The 12,479-nt window shown below is 38.1% G+C and overlaps 1 protein-coding gene across 1 annotated transcript; it reads left to right on the top strand.

Moving 5' to 3' along the window:
• Positions 1 to 5,599: 5,599 nt before the first annotated feature.
• Positions 5,600 to 12,193, top strand: cdipt (CDP-diacylglycerol--inositol 3-phosphatidyltransferase (phosphatidylinositol synthase)). The gene is made up of 6 exons (XM_071465420.1): positions 5,600 to 5,740; positions 6,438 to 6,572; positions 6,994 to 7,147; positions 8,029 to 8,110; positions 8,230 to 8,311; positions 9,130 to 12,193. Exons 1-6 carry the CDS (start codon positions 5,698 to 5,700, stop codon positions 9,270 to 9,272), a joined length of 639 nt encoding a protein of 212 aa, XP_071321521.1. The 5' UTR covers positions 5,600 to 5,697; the 3' UTR covers positions 9,273 to 12,193.
• The last annotated feature ends 286 nt before the right edge of the window (positions 12,194 to 12,479 follow it).

The following is a 12,479-nucleotide window of genomic DNA, read 5'->3' on the forward strand; positions in this document are numbered from 1 at the left end:
CAAATGACTTCTAGGTTCACATTAGTTTCACTCACGATCAGAGCACATTGTTAACGTGTTCGCTCAGGTTGGTGGGACAAGATGAAAACAAGATCAGTTTGAAGCTGTTGGAAAGTGTTTTTCATCCTTTTATCCCCGTCACAGAGACTTGTTTCCCCCCTGGTTTTTAGTGCTAAACTAGACGACGCACATCCAGGACTCACAGACTCGACTTGTTGAAACAGCGAATAAGGAAATCTCCAAAATGTGGGCGTGTTCCTTTAAAGGGATGCTGCCAGAGAGTGTCGATGGGTGAGCCGAGCACTAGATCTTGCTGTGTGTGTGTGTGAGTGTGCGTGTGTGTGTTTGTATGAAAGTGTGTGCGTGTGCGCAGCGCTGACAACTTACCTACACCTGTCTCCCCACAGTTTGTCTGCATCTGTAGATAAGATGTACATGTGCATTACAAATTAGTAAAATTCAGTGCATGGAGCTTATGTACAGACGACATTTGTATGAATAACATGCACACTACCTATTTATATAAGTGCATATAAATGTAAGATACCTGTGTAAATGTAGCAGGTATACTGAAGATTGTTCACTGTCCAAACACTTTTGACTTGCATTGTACTTACCAGTGTACATAGAAGCACTAACTCTGAGACTGTGTTAGAGTAATAATAATGATTATTTTGTCATGTGAGTTAAACCGATTTGTACTAGATGCAGACAAATAGTTGCTATCATTATTATTACTACTACTGCAGTTGGAATATTTATGTTGTTATGCTAATTTTTAAGTTTTTGAAATGTAATTGCCAATTTTGACCACTAGGTGGGGAATAAGCGCAATGTTACTGTGATAGAGCTATAAAAAAATATTAGTGTTTTTAAGGAGGACAAAAGGACTACCTTTCCCAGCATTCCTGTCGAGGTCTCAGGGTAGGAGTCTACAGTTCTGGGCAGGGCTGCGTTCTACTTTTACTTTTTTTTTTTTTTTTGAGCCAGTATTAAAATGTGGAGCGTCCACAGTCGAGCTGAATTACAGACGTATTTCCAGATTCTTTCACTACATTTGGTGCCATATTTTTATTTTTATTTTTATCTTACATTTCGCACTCCTTACTCGTCACTGTAGGGAGGACTTTCCCAAAAACATTGTAACCTGCAAATTATGGAGCCCAAAAAGTGTTCGGTATTAGATAAATAAAAAAATAAAATCATAAATAGTGTTACAAAAGAAAACAAAATTTGTAAAAATAAAAAAAAAAGAAAAATTTGAAGAAATTTTATGAAATATTATTTCTTCATTTATTTTTTACAGTACCAGGATATAATTGGATGTAAGTTTGATTTCATATATGGCATCTTTATTTCATAATGGCATTTTTTCTAGTAACACTTTGGCCTTAGACATTTGTCACTTGGCTTTTGACAGACAATTCTCACTATTATCTGACATTTTCATAAACCTGCAGTCGGCCTGCAAATAATGATTATTTTCATTACCAACTGAAATTGATGATGATTTTCTTGATTAGTCAGTCAGGTGTTCATGAAATGTTGCTGTTTCCCACATCACAAAGTGATGTTTTGCCCCAAAGATATTTAGTTTACCGTCATGTACAACAAGTAAAGTGGCTGAAACCAGAGAATTAAAAGATGACACCATTTGTTTTTCCAATCAATTTTCTCTGGATCGACTAATTGTTGTAACTTCATCTAAGAATTCATTACATAATGTCTGTTTTAAATTTCACAATGTTGTATTTCATGATATAGAACTGCAATGATTGGTCGATCAATGGACTTGGAACTGTTGTTCGATTAATCAATCATAATTAGTCACATTTCTAGCAAACGTGGTGAAAAATGACAAATATTCTCTGAAGTGAGAGAATTTCATGCATTTTAAACATTTCTTTAATCTTTGGAACAAAGTTGAAGACGTTACATTCAGCCCTGAGGAAAAATTGAATTTTTTGGATTATTTTGTGGACTAAACAATCGACTAATTGAAAAAATAATCAGTTATTGATAATGAAAATAATAGTTACAGGCCTTTCGTAACAAAACTCTTGAAAAATACCTTTATTAAATGAAAATCAACTGAAAATAATGATGAAATGACATTTTATAATAACGAATGGAGTTTTTATGATTTCTTGAATTATTTCAGATTTATGTTCATTTATATATATTGTAAACACTTTATACATGTGATCATTTATCCTATAATTACTTTAACACGTTTAATATTGAACACTTTGGTCCTCCGTAGCAGAACTCCACTCTCCTTAATAAACACCTCATCATTTGGTTTTGCACAGTTCGAATGGGTAGAAAAAAATCATCTGGTCACTTTCTGCAGCAGCGTCTCAACAGGTAAATAAATCAGGATTTAATTTTTTTTTTTTTTTTTCTTCCATCTCTGCTGCAGAGAGATGACCTCAGTGTGATCTGATGCTGTCTTTAGTTGTCATGTCTACCTCATTTGCACTGATAGTAAAAGAATGTTTGGGTGGATTTAAAAAAATATTTCTTGGCTTTTGCTAAATTTTTTTGTTTCCTTCTTCATATTTGTGCAAATGTTGACATTAAGGAAATGAATGAGAGCGGAATAGTCGTCAATAGTGAGTGAGAAAATTTAGAGTGGAAGCTGTAAAATTAGTTTCTTTTTGATTTTCCCTCTGCTGACACATCACTACAGGACATGCTGGACTCTAATCCCACGTGGAGACGCTGAGAGACATTCAGTGGGCGAACACAAGTCAAACAACATGTACTGATCATTGTTGATGGAGATGGTTGGTAGGAATCTGCTGGCCGGGGTGGATGAACTGTGCTTCTTCCCTTCCTCAAATCCTCAAGAAAATGTTTGAACCGTGAGATTTCATTTTGCCAACTTTTATCTTTTTTTAAATGCTTTTTTATGTAATGACTTTGAGTGCTGACCATTCCTGGATTGTGTTGTTTTTGCCAATTAAAGCTGCACTGGGGAAGATGAGGTCAAAACTCCGCGAACAGAGAGACGAGCACATGTTTTAGATGCAGTCTGTTGTTTTTGTGTAATGTTGGACTCACCAACATCAGATGTTTGACTCCCGGCCTGAGCTGCGTGTTCACAATAACACTTTGATCCCAACTTGATATTCACCAGTTTACTGACAGTGGATACTGACTTCAGGATTTCTGTGCTTTGTTATATTGTCAAAATTTAAGGAATTTATTTTGGGAAGTTTTCAGGTTTGCTATCTTCTCCATAATCTGATGAGAACACGAACATGAGTTAAAGCTGCAACTAAGGATTGTTTCAAGTATCAATTTATCTGCCAATGATTTTTTTTTTTTATTGTCAATTGTCAGAAATTAGTGAAAAATGCCTAGTAAAACTTCTCAAAGCCCACGGTTATGTTAAAACCATTGCTCAGTTAATTATCTGTGTATTCATTATTATTAATCTGCAAATATTTTGATAGTTGAAATAAAAAAAACGTATCTGCTTCCAGCTTCTCCGGTTTCTCAAATTTGCTGTTTTTCTGTTTTCTATTAAACTCAGTATCTTTGGGTTTTTACTGTCGGACAGACGGAGACATCTGAGGTGTGGAATATTGAGAAAAAGCATTTAACACAATTTTCTGTGTAAAAATGCAATATTTAAAGGTCCAAGGTGATGTCTTCAAGTGTCTCATTATGTTCGACCAACAGTCCAAAATACTCAGTTTTAAATTATACACGACACAAAAGCAGCTTATTCATACAAGACAGGAAAAAAACCTTAATCACCTTTGTTGTTTTGCTCTTGGAGTAAAGAGCCTCAGCTCTGGTGCGTTCAAGGACAGTTTGACATTTAAAAACTTAATTACTGCATTATTGAATCTCGTTTAATAAAAAAAAAAAGAGAGAAATTTCACAAGTCGATGGCCAACAAGTGATTTTCCCAAAAAGTGTAACTGTTTTTCCTTCATTAGATGATTCCTTGTTTCTGTTTGGGTCCACAATTTTCCTGGTGCAGTTTTAAATGTTTCTGTAGGACAAACTTGTTCAGTGTCACTGCCTCTGCCCCTGAAGGCAGGAAACACCTCCCCTCCCCCCAGCAAACCAAAAGAAAACACCCCCTGACTGTTGTGTTGGTTGTGGCCAGCAGGTCAAAGAGACGGGGGCAGTTGTGAGGATGATGATGATGAGTTTGTGTGGAGAGCAGGATGATGTGCGTCTGTCAGACAGGAGAGGTTGTGGATGGATTTAAATCTGTTTTTACAGTAGGAGGCTGAGTTTCAAATGTTCAGGTTCAATGCAAAATGTGTGGAGGAGTGTTGAAGATGAGCTGTACAGAAACGTAACAAAGTAATTTTGGAGAAATAAATGAACAAAAACAGAAGTGTTGGTTTGTTTTTATTGTGTTTTTGTTTTGTTTTTTTCTATAATGTTTTATTTTAAATTGTAGTTGAGATCTTTTTATTTCCAAAGATACAAAATGTGTCTGAATTTTACATATTTTTCCAATTTATTTGATTTAATTTTCAATGTGCTGCATGACTATAACTCAAATATAATCATTCATGTTATTTAAATTTTTTTCTAAAATGGGTAAAACTAAAATTCATATATATTAAAAACTTATACAACTATGAATTGATCCAAAAATCCCATCAACATATCAACTATGATGTATTATTACAGGCTAAGATAAAACTTTATTGATCCCTGACGGGAGATTCACAGCAGCAGTTTATAAAGTATGATTGATATCCATCTTTACCAGCTGCAACATAAAAGTGATCAATGCATCAATAATAATAAACACCAGTCTAACACAGGCCCTACACTAATCAGTATCTTGGTACTTAGTAAATTATGACACTATTAACAATGTTTTTATATCTTAAGTAAAATATCTGAGTCTCTTTCTTCCGTTTAAAGCAGATTTAACAAATGATTCATGAAGTTTAATTCATTTTTAACTGATAAATTATAAAGGCTCCTCCGCCCCCAGAGGAGCTGCTGACTGAAAACACCAGGAACCTAAAAATAACTTTTCAATCTGTTTCTGGGGGGGATGATTAAAGGGGAGTGGGCAGCATCACCTCCCATCAAGACTATAGTCAAGCTGGACAGAAACAGGAGACACACACCAGGAAGTAAAGGTTGTACTTAGAATAAAACCACAGTTTGGTCTGGAAGCTTCTGTGTGCAGAGTAAAAACCTTTAAAACACACATTACAAAGACGTGACCTCCACTGGGCAGGTTTACTTTCATTAATTCCCCCGACACACTCAAACTGATCAGTGCTCAATAACTGATAATTTATTGATTAACTAATTAGCTCCTCAAATGTGAATCTCAGCATCTTTGTGTTTCAGGGAAGAATGATGGACATCTCTTCACTATTTCTGACATTTTATTCACTGAACATTCAATCAATTATTAATTAAAACAATTATTAAATATACTTATATCACTCACTAATTACTGACAAACAGAATCATAACAACAGCTTCATAACAAATCCCAACTGTCGATGTGACGCTTTTATTTTGAAAATAAATCCACCGGAAGCTCTTGATATTCTGTCGCTTCCTGTTGGGAGGAAGTCGTCATTCAACCCAAATTCAACTGTCGTTTTACAGTTTCTGTCAAATACGAGTTAATCGACGGAGCAGATTCGGTCAGAAAGACGCAGTGGTTCGACCACAAACTAAAAAGGCTCAGAGATGGCGCAGGAAAACATTTTCTTCTTCGTTCCCAATTTGATTGGTAAGTTTTTTAACCGTCAACATGTAGCTAGCTTAGCGTTAGCAAGGTACAGTAGATAATGTCAAGACAGTGTCACACCAAACTCCATTCAAAAAAGTGCCAAATATAGTGGACACACAAAGCAGAAGGCAGGCTTCCTGTCTGTTGTAAATATGAGGGCTCACCAGTGGATGAAAGGAATAAGTAGTGACGCTAAATTAACTTTTTCCAGTTTTTCCTTCGTTTATGGTGAAATATTTTACACCTCACTTACACTCCCTTCTGCATTGTAATCTGAAACACAACGATTATTAGAATAATCAAATTAAACTATTTTGATGATCTAAGAATCTTTTTTTTTCTCATCAAAACAGTCAAACTTTCTCTGGTTCCTCTCAAATGTGAGGATTTGACACTTTTCTTCATCATATATGACAGTAACCTGTGTGTCTATGAGTTTTATTAGTTTCTCAGACAAAATATTAGTATATCTATTAATGCAGAGATTGATGCTCACAACATGATGCACAGGGAAATGTAAAAGACTAATGTGTCATATAGAGACAGGAAATGACAGGTTGATTCAGGCTGGGACCTTTGTTGCAAGTCATCCTCCTCCTCCTCCTCCTCATCATCATCAATGCTCACGTTTCCTGTGACTGCACTCAGGTCGTTTTTGTGTCTGATCAGTAAACCCGGTGTCCTCTTGTCTCTGCAGGTTATGCCCGCGTGGTGTTGGCCCTGGTGTCCTTCTACCTGATGCCCTGCTGTCCATGGCCGGCGGTCTTCTGCTACCTGCTCAGCGCTCTGCTCGACGCTTTTGACGGCCACGCTGCACGGGCGCTAAATCAGTGTATGTGTCTGCAGGGGAAAATCTCCACTGGGGGGGTGGGGTGTGGGAGGGGGCAGGGCACATGTCCATATCACTTTTCAAGGTCTTTTTCCACTTAAATCATTTCTTTTGCAGAAGATTTGCAACATTAAACAACAACAGTGTAAAAAATAAAACACAATTCATTTGCATTTTTCCACCATTCATTTATATTTGCAGCTCTGTTCTGATGTCGTCCATTTCTCCCGTTTTCTTCCAGTTGTGCTTCTTGTGGTCTGAAGACATTTGTCAGACAATTTCTTCAACAGTTCTTCATCAGTCCTTTGTCAGAGGCTCTGCCTTCCCTCAGTTCCTTGTTGTAGCTTTTTTACTTCTGCTGACAGCTTCCTCTGAGATAAAGTACTGATCCTGACTCTCTGTGTCCTCTGATGTTTCCCATCAGCCACCAAGTTTGGAGCCATGATGGACATGTTGACAGACCGCTGTGCCACCATGTGTCTGCTGGTGAACCTGTCCCTGCTTTACCCCTCCTACACCTTCCTGTTCCAGCTCAGCATGTGTCTGGACATCGCCAGCCACTGGCTGCACCTGCACAGGTACGTCATTAGCACTTTCATCGGAGCTGCAGGAGAAGCCTCTTCTTCTATATTTAACGCTGGAGCTAAATGTTGCTGCAGTTTTCCATGTGAGCGTCATGTGGAGACGAGGCGGGGCTGATTTTCTGCTCTGTGGTGTGGATGAGAAACGACAGTGTTAGACTAGATTTGTCTAATCGTCCATATTAAACCCTACAGGCCTGTTTCTGTCTGTTGGCAGTTCCAGAGCCAGGCTTCAACATGTGTGAACCAACTGAGCATTTTAGATTAAACTTTTTTTTTTAGTCGTGAATAACTTTCCTCCTGTTTTACATGAGGGTTGAGTCCCTGTCATCCCCTTTCTGTTTCTGTTTTTGCTTTTGTCTTTGTCCACACTCTCAAACTGGGATTTGATGCTTATCACTGTTTAACAATAGACAGTAGTGGAAATCAGCAGATTATTAAGTTTTATTTTATGGAGCTGAGGGACAGATTGAAAACCAATGGAACTGATTAACAGATTGAAAAACTGAGGGTATGGATCAATAATTTGAGGGAATAGATTAATAAAGTGAGGGAAGAAATAGATAAACTGATATTATTAATCTGTTCCCTCAGTTTATGAATCCATTATATACATACATATACATAAATATTTTCTTCTACCACATGACCCCTGCAGGGCTCTGTACTTCTGCAGCTTGCTTCATGTTGCCTTCATCAGAAACCTGTTAGAGAAGCTGACCAGTTCCTTTTGTCTCCACGTAGAAGCATCAACGTTTCCTACAGCGAAGCTTCACCGTAAACCTTTATTGAAAATATAAATCCCTGTCAGGTCAGACTCGCTGAGCTGCTGCTGCTGCTCTGCTTCCTCATCATTTCTCTTTCTTTCTCTTCCTCAGCTCTACGATAAAAGGATCGGCCAGTCACAAGACCATCGACCTCTCCGGGAACCCTGTTCTCCGAATCTACTACACGTCCAAGGTCAGGAGCTCGGTTTGTGTGTCTGTCTCTCACACACACAGACACGAGAGCAGACGCTGTATCTAGAACCTGTGTTGATCTAAAACTCAGGAGACTGACTCAGATCTTGTCTCGTGCAGCCGGTGCTGTTTGTGATGTGCGCTGGGAACGAGCTCTTCTTCTGCCTGCTCTACGTTCTCTATCACATCCCAGAACCCGCTGGTAAGATCCTCCTCTTCCTCACCCTGATCAGCTCGTCACACGTCAGAGCCTCGGCTCACGTCTACAGATACAGTCACAGGAACGTGGGGTCTTCATCATGTTTTCTGTTGTTTCCTATCAAGTGTCCAGTAGAGTCCATCAGAACTCGTCCCCCAAAACAGAATCAAATCTCTGTTTACAAATGTTACTCAGGATGTTTCACGTGAAGAGCTCAGGGTCGTGTGTGTTTAGTTCTAAAACAGACTGAAACACGGCTGATAAAGGCTGCAGGGCAGTTTTTAAAGAGACTCTCCTCATAAATATTAATGTAGAAATTCAAAGACAAATATTAATATTAATAATAATAGTAACAAGTGGATTATTTTGCAGGAGTTCTTTTTTTGTGGGGGAGATTTTTCAGACATTAAAGGTGTTTACCTGGAATTTCACTGCTTTTCCAGTCCAGAGGTAACAGGTTGGCATGATGGGTAATATATAACTTTATCCCCCCACCCTTCATTTAGCCTTTGGAATCAGAACATGAAAAAATAAAATAAACAGGTAATAACTGCTTTCGAACAGACTGTAATGCAGTTGTGCTCAGATCTAAGTGTCGGTCTCTCTAACTCCTGCTGCTGCTGCTGTATAAACACATCATGGACGATAATATAGTAAAACACAGCTGTAATATAAAATATGTTTCACAGTTAGAACAGATACTCGACATTTTCTTATAGCTGCTTATAAACAACATCACAGTCTGTTGTAAACTGTTCATTCAGGCTAAATAATGGAGGTAAATGTGAAGCGTCCCTGAGTGAGTCTGTTCTCTGCTGCAGCCTGGCTCTACTGGCTGCAGGGACTCTGCGGGACCATCTGCCTGCTGAAGTCCGGCATCAGCCTCCTGCACCTCATCACCGCCTCCCAGAACATGGCCGCCATGGATGCCGCCGAGCGGGAGAACACCATGAAGAAGCAGTGAGGAGGTCGGGAGGCGTCGGTGAGGATGAAGGGTTCAGCAACAAATCCATCAGTTTTATTTATTCACATTTCCTAAAGGGGAACAGGAGGCTTTGTGGACTGAGGCGACTTAGATGAGACGAGTTTGTCTGTCGATCATCAGAAATACTTTTTTTTTTTATGACCAAATATGACAACATAAGAAATTCCATCTCGGGCAGGTGAGAGGCTGGAAGGTCTGAGGGCTTATTCACAGACTAAACAACAGATTCATGTTTTCTCTGCTCTGATTCATTTTACAAACAAACAGTAAAGAATCTGAACATCACAGATTCACTGAAACTGATACTGTAACATAAAAGGACATATTTTTACATCAGATTTGATCCATATCACAGAGGCTACGTGTGTGTGCAGACAGATGGTGACATTTCTGACCCCAGTTTGTGCTTCTCCTGTGTTGTTGTTACACTGGAATCACACACTTGTTCATTTATTTCTCAGTGATATTTGTTAATGTTGTTTTGGAGCTGTAATGATTAGAGAACAGTTAATCAATTAATTGAAAAACTAATTACTCGACTCTGAAAATTAAATTCAATCCTAGTAATTTTACATTTGAGCTGAAACAATCTCTTGATGCAGCGTCTCAAATGTGAGGATTTCCTGCTTTTCTCTGTTTTATAGATTATAAATAGATTGATAGATTTAATATCGCTGGGTTTTGATTGCGAAGACGTCATCTCTGGGCTTTAGGGACTTGTGTGCTGGGAATTATTCACTATTTTCTGTCATTTCTGAAAAGTAACCAATAATGTTATAATTGTTGGCTGCAGCTCTGTTTTTAAATATTTAATAGTATCTTACCATGTTGTACAAAATAAGGATGGTGAAACGTCATTTCCAGATGTTTCACTTGACATTTTTTCTGGGAATTCCTTCGACACAATGAAAAATGTTATAAAAGAACCTTTTGGGTTCATTAATGCTTCCTCAATGTAAAGACGATGCAGAGAAGCACAAACTGGAGCCAGAACAACTTCATGATGTGAATTTCCTTCTTGTCATAAACTGTCGGAGCAGATGTTTGCTCTGTGGAGCGTTTTCATCCTGCAGCTCTTTAACAGCCCTGACACATCTGCAGCTTCATATTCACTGTTTGTTTGTAAAATCACTGCAGAGCTCAGAGATGGAGGCTGAGACGAACGTGTTTCTCTGACACCAGATTGTGTCAGCGCGGCCTCGTTTTCACTGCTCACTTCTCATTGTGTGTGTTCATCTGGTGTCTGAGCATCAGATGCATTAAAAGACTAAATATCAGATCTATACAGAAATGTATCAGTGGCACAGTTTGGAAAATGTCGCCAGTCAACAGAAGGTAAAGGACATAATTTATACTGGTCACCAGAACAACCAGAATGACAAACACCAGTGGACTGCATGAAATACAGATCGACAGCTGGGGCATTATCTGACCCTGAAATTTAAAATCTGCTGTGAACTTCCTCTCTGAGCTGCTGTGAACTCGCTCTTCATGGCTTTATTAACGGTCAATAAATCTTTCACTAATGTTTTACAGATCAGTTAGAAACCATCAAAACAAAACAGTTGGGATGTCGGTTTCTTAAAAATCTAATTTGTCTGCAGGCGGAAATGTTAGAGCTAAATTGAATCCATCAGTCGACCTGCAAAGTTCATCTGATACTGTTTTTTGAGGAAAAATGAAAAAAAACTTGACAGGTTTCAGCTTCAGATGTGAGTATCTGATGTTTTTTCTTCGTATGTTAAAGTAAAAATCTTTGTGTTTTTCACTGTTCACACAGAATCAGACATTAGAGGACGGAAAACTGTGATGGATGTTTCACAGTTTTATGAGGTTTCATGGACCAAATAATTCATAGAGGAAATAAATGACAGATTAATCAATGATGAAAATAATCATCATTCACAAATCGAGTACTTGCAGTCCTGGATTTTGGCAAGTCATCAATAACGCCTGCAGCTCTTACCAAGAAGTTCAGAGGTCAAATGGTGCATCTAACCAGGGTTTTCTTGATGAACTGAAGAGCAAAAAAAGGACGAAGCAAAGTGTGATGCAGGAGGATAGAAGGTCGCTCTCTTGACTGGTTTCTAACAGATCTGTAACGCATTTCTAAAACATGTATTAAAGCCATAACTTCGAGCGTGGCACCTAAACAGCAGCTGATTCAGGTGGGACTGAAAACTAAATCCACCTTTATTCCTCATTTGTTCTGTTTTTGTTGTGAATTTTAAAATTGTGTCCCTGAACTCTGCGACAACAGACCAACAGCTGACGCAGAGGAACCACCACAGAGTTTGTTTCGTTTCCCAGCACTTCACAGGGAACATGTTCCTGCTTAAATATTCCTTGAGTGACCTCGAGCCGCTGTTCTTACTGTTCATATATTGTGATTCCTGCGAGTATTTTGGTGTTGATTAAATGCTGATTGTCACATTAGAGGGACTTTAGTGCTTTGTTGAAATTTCTCATGTTCTTTATTTGTGGTAGAGGAGGTGTTTTTATTGTACTTAGACAAATAGAAAGTTATGCAGGTCATAAGTTATACCTTGTGTGAAGAGCACCAAGTATTACCGTTTGTGGTTTTGTTTTGTTGTTTGTTTTGTTTTTTTTGTTGATTAAGTCACTGAAGAAACGTTTGTGCTGCTGACGGACTGTGGAGCCACGTTTCACTGCAGAACGTGTGTTAAAACTTTAAAAATACAAATATTCTCTTGTTTTTGATGAAATTTATTTCCTATAATGTATTATTATGAAATATAAATGTACATGAGCAGCAAAGCCAAGGCTGGTGTTATATAGTTAAAAGATATTGGTAGTAGTAAATTAAAAGTATTTGATGGTTATTTTGCGGGTGGTGCAGGTGGTTTGACTTCACTGTAAAATAAAGACAATGAAAACAAGCTTTTGTTTTTTCTTTTTACCTCCAGTTTTATGTGCAGTCTCAAACCCAGGAGCGCCATGTTTGTCTGTGTGGTATGTTGTGTATATGTAGATACTGTGTGTGTGATGTGTTGTGTGGATGGAGATAGTTTGCTACTGATACAGATACTGTGATTTTGACTGTTATAATATGGTTATATGCAAAAAAAAAAAAAAAAAGATTTATCCAACTGGGCTTCCAGTGTCGGCAGTCACTGAAGAAAAATAGCAAAAAGGACTGAAAAGAAATTCCTATAAATAATAGGA

Source organism: Trachinotus anak, unplaced genomic scaffold (genome assembly GCF_046630095.1).
Source record: "Trachinotus anak isolate AG129_WGS33_773 ecotype Australia unplaced genomic scaffold, CSIRO_AGI_Tana_v1 ptg000003l, whole genome shotgun sequence".
NCBI classification, from domain to species: domain Eukaryota; kingdom Metazoa; phylum Chordata; class Actinopteri; order Carangiformes; family Carangidae; genus Trachinotus; species Trachinotus anak.

Bases quoted from the DNA above. Each gene is read 5' to 3' on its own strand.
- cdipt (XM_071465420.1), top strand. From the start codon at position 5,698: ATGGCGCAGGAAAACATTTTCTTCTTCGTTCCCAATTTGATTG. The intron at 7,148-8,028 runs GTACGTCATTAG...TCTCTTCCTCAG, and splicing joins CACTGGCTGCACCTGCACAG to CTCTACGATAAAAGGATCGG. The intron at 8,312-9,129 runs GTAAGATCCTCC...TCTCTGCTGCAG, and splicing joins TCACATCCCAGAACCCGCTG to CCTGGCTCTACTGGCTGCAG.